The following is a 4,400-nucleotide window of genomic DNA, read 5'->3' as shown; positions in this document are numbered from 1 at the left end:
TTTTTTTATTTATATAAAATATATATATATACATATAATTATATTTCTTTTTTTATTTTATTTGTTAATTTTTTTATTTAATAATAATTTTTTTTTTTTTTTTCTTTTCTTTTTAATTTTTATTGTTTATATTATAATAATATCTACCTCCCATCTTTTAATTTTATAAAAAAAAAAAAAAAAATGTAAAATATACATATTGTGATGGAAAATATATAAATGTAGTAAAATTATAATTTTTTTTTTTTTTTTTTTTTTTTTTATCAAATTAAAAGATGGGAGGTAGATATTATTATAATATAAACAAATAAAATAAAAAAGAAAAGAAAAAAAAAGACAAATTTTTTATTAAATAAGAAATGTAAACAAATAAATAAATAAATATATATATATATATATATAACTTTTTTATTGTTATAAAAAATAAACAATGCATTTTGTGCTTGAATTTGAGAATTCACCTAATAATCTTAATTATAATGCCATTGCAACTGAAAGGTTTAGAAACGTTTTTGAGGTTTACGTTGAAGATAAAATAGAAGAATTAGATAAAAAATCATCCGAAAAACTTAATAAAGAATGTCGACATTTTAATTATTTTATTGATGATATAAAAGAAGAATTCCTTACGACTTCATTGATAAGTCTTCCTACAGAATTAAGAAAAAAATTATGGGATAGTGAAGTTGATAAAAAATTACCAGATTTAATGGCTAGAAGTACACATGATAAATGTCTAAGAACAGAACATAATTTTGATAAAAACTATAGGGAGATTATTAAAATATTAGAAGATTATTGTGAAGATAGAACTACTAAATTGAGAGATTTAGAAGCTATAAAATATGTAGAAAAGGATTGCATTAATTTTAATACCTGGGTAAATAGTTGGGACTATGAAATAAAAAGCAAAATGGATAAATTAGATCTTCAAAAAATAAAACAATATTTGGAAAAATCAAAGTTCAAATGTAATATAGATGATTTAGATAATTTAGATAAATTTTTTTCGCATGTACATCCAAGAGATATGAAGGGAAGTGAAGAGGATCCAAGAAATTCTCAGGAAGGAGAAGAGAATAAAGATGAATATAAAAATTTTAATAGTACAAAAGAGGAAGGTGATGAGAATGTTGATAGGAAAAATATCCCTTCCAGAGAAACGCATCAACCTACACCGGTTGTTGAAGAGGATCATCACGTTAGAACATTTACTACAATTGTAAGTAATGATAAAGGTAATAATAATATAGATAATGAGGTTTCTACTACTGATGAAAGATCGAATTCAGGTGAAAAAAATAAAGATGTGGATCTACCTACACCTGAGTTAAAAATACCTAAAGTTAGAGAACCTAATGGAGAGAAAAAATCTGAAAATGCAAAAGGTAGTAATAAAGGAACACATGAAGAACGAAAATTAACACATGTTACTTCTAGAAAGACAGAGTCAGAAATAAATAAATACGCTCCTCCTAATCACAAATATACTATATTTGAATGCAATGATTTAGATTGTACATCTCTTAAAGCTAAAGATGTTATATCTACAAATGAAGGTTATAGTGTAATTGATAGTGTTGAATTTGTAGATAAAGGAGATGGAGGTAATGAAGATCGTAATACTTACTGTTTTGAAGATGAATGTAAATTGGTTAATGTTATTCAGGAGCATGTTGATGAAATATCTCAAAGAAAGGAAAAAAGAGAAAAAGGGAAAGATGGGGATAGAAAAAAGGGTAAGGAATCAGCTGTTAAAAGTTCCCCTAATGGTGCAGTTTCTCCTTCTTATGTAATAACTCAACATAAAAGAGAAGATATAGAAAGGGAATCATATTATGTAAGAGAAAAAACTGTAGAGGAAGAAGCTGCAACTTGCCCAGAAGGAGAAGAAAATTGCATTGATCCTATGAAACAAATATTTATCATAGAAGGTGATACTGTAAGAAGTATGGGAATTAGTGATGTGCCAGAAATGCAAGCTGTGACTAACAAAGATAGCCATGGATCCATTTATGAAGTTCCTTCATCTGTTGGTGAACATATTGAAGATAAAGTATCATTATTTGATTTTACTATTGAGCCCGTTAGACATACATCTGAGGAGAACTATGGATTTGTTCATGAAGAACCAGTTACAGAAGATCCTAATTTATTACATGGTGAACAACTTATAACACCTACTGGAGAAGTTTATAGATCTGTACCCGATCATAATGAAATTGGCCTTTCTGGTAGTCCAATACTACATGGACAATTTTCAACAAAGTATCCATTAAATACTCTGACTACATTAGAAGGTGAATCTAACAAACTATCTACTATTAAATCATTTATGTCTATAATTGGAAATTTTTTTGATACTATAAATAGTTCTACAATAACTGGAAAAAATGTTAAACCAAATTTGGAAATTGATGAAACTGCAACTATTCCTGCAAGTACATATACTTCGAGTCCAATGTCTTTAGATATTCAAACAGCTACCCAAGAAACAGTGATGGGAATGTTAGAGAATGCAAATTCTTACCCATCATTTGCACAAACGAAACAAGAAGATTCTTCATCTAATACTGGATCACCTTCACGTTCCTTCAGCCTTAACTCCCAAATGGTTCCCATTACATTAAAAACAAACGTTGGAGGAAAATATGTTGTGATAGGAGGAGATAAAGGACATGTTCCCAAAGGAATTGAACGTTATATAACTTCCGTCCCAGTAGCATTAGCAATTTTTGGAGTTCTTTTCGTTTTTATATTATTTAACAAAGTAATAATAAAAAAAAATATATATATATAAATATATACATATATATATATATATATATATTTTTTTTTTTTTTTTTTTTTTGTAGATTAATCCTTTTGGAACATTTTCTTCCAAAAGAAAAAAAAGGAAAGTCAGACGAAGAAGGTATGATGAGAAAATATTAAAAAGGAAAGGAGAAAAATGTTTTGAAAATTTAATGCAGGATTCAAATGGATGGATTGATAAAGGAAGACATGATATATTACCAAAGAGGTTATATAATATTGAAAAAAAGGAAAGAAAGATGTACAAAGTGTTAGATGAAAAGGAATATCAATTTATAGATGAAGTTTTGAATAAAGAAGATATAAAAAATGTGAATGAAAAGAAAATAATAAATGGAGATGTAAAGAAAGATAACGAAATAATAAATCTTATAGAATTACATTTGGATGCAATAGAAGAAAGTAATAATGATGAATGGGAAGAATATAAAAGCGAATTTTTAGAAGTATGTATTGAAGAATTTTTTAAAGACAGAAAAATTGATAGACAAGATAAAATGATGGAAGAAAAATATAAATATAAATATAATTCAAATAATATTGATATATTGAAGAAAAAGGAATTCATGTGGAATAAATGGATAGAACAAAATAGATATTTTATGAATAATTGGAAAGATGAAGAATGGTTTCATAATATAAAATATAAATGGGAAAAAGAAATAGAAGAATATTTCAAATTAGAAAAATATGATAAGAATTTATTAGAACATTTTGAAAAAAATAAAGGAAATAATAAACATTTTATGATAGAAATATTAAAAATTATATGGAAAAGGTGGATAGAAAAAAATGTAAAAAATATAAATAAATCTGTTACAGATGAGTGGATCAATAAATTGGTAATAGAATATAAAAATGATTATATTGATCTGAAGAAAGATTATATACGTTTAATAAAAGATATATATAATATTCCCTTGGATAATAAGCATAATAATTATTATTATAATATAGAATATATAAATAGTGAGAACTTGATAAAAATAATGTTCATACAAATATATATGTCAGTTTTAGAAGAATATAAAAAGGAACAACTTAATAAAAATGTAAACACATTTTTGGATATATGTTTGGATGATATAAAAGATAAACAATTAAAGAATGATGAAACGAATAATATGATAAAATTAATAGATGAAATAAAAAAAAATAAATATAACTTGAAAAGGAGTAAAGAAAAAGAAATTATGAATCAATTTAAAAATGAACTATTTTTTAAAAATATTATGTGTGACTGGAAAAATTGTGAAGATAATTTTATAAATGATCATTTTATTGAAGATAATATTAATATATATGCAATTAAAAAGGATATACCCCTAAAACATTGGAATCACATATATCATAAATGGTTACATGAGGTGAAAAAAGGGGGTGATATTATTGTATCATTCAAAGGTAAAGAGAAAGAAAAGGAACAAAATGTTATAGATGAATCATTATTAAATATAAAAAAAAAAAGAAACAAATGGAAAACCATCATAGAAATATATATGGAAGTGATGGATGAATGTAAAAGGGATGAATGGGAAGAAAGTCGAGGAGATTTTTTACAAATCTGTTTAGAAGAATTTATTAAG

At 24.9% G+C, this 4,400-nt stretch overlaps 1 protein-coding gene across 1 annotated transcript in view; it reads left to right on the top strand.

Moving 5' to 3' along the window:
* Window positions 1-430: 430 nt before the first annotated feature.
* PGSY75_0402200 (surface-associated interspersed protein 4.1 (SURFIN 4.1)) overlaps window positions 431-4,400 on the top strand; it is a gene marked incomplete at both ends in the record, with an annotated part of 6,318 nt that continues 2,348 nt past the window's right edge. Inside the window, 2 exons of the mRNA XM_018784092.1 lie at window positions 431-2,770; window positions 2,856-4,400. Coding sequence (XP_018643255.1) covers window positions 431-2,770; window positions 2,856-4,400 — 3,885 coding nt within the window. The remainder of the gene's footprint in view (window positions 2,771-2,855) is intronic.

Source organism: Plasmodium gaboni, chromosome 4 (genome assembly GCF_001602025.1).
Source record: "Plasmodium gaboni strain SY75 chromosome 4, whole genome shotgun sequence".
Lineage (NCBI taxonomy): Eukaryota > Apicomplexa > Aconoidasida > Haemosporida > Plasmodiidae > Plasmodium > Plasmodium gaboni.
Note: the sequence above shows the minus strand (reverse complement) of the source record. Positions and strands in the feature narration are given on the sequence as shown.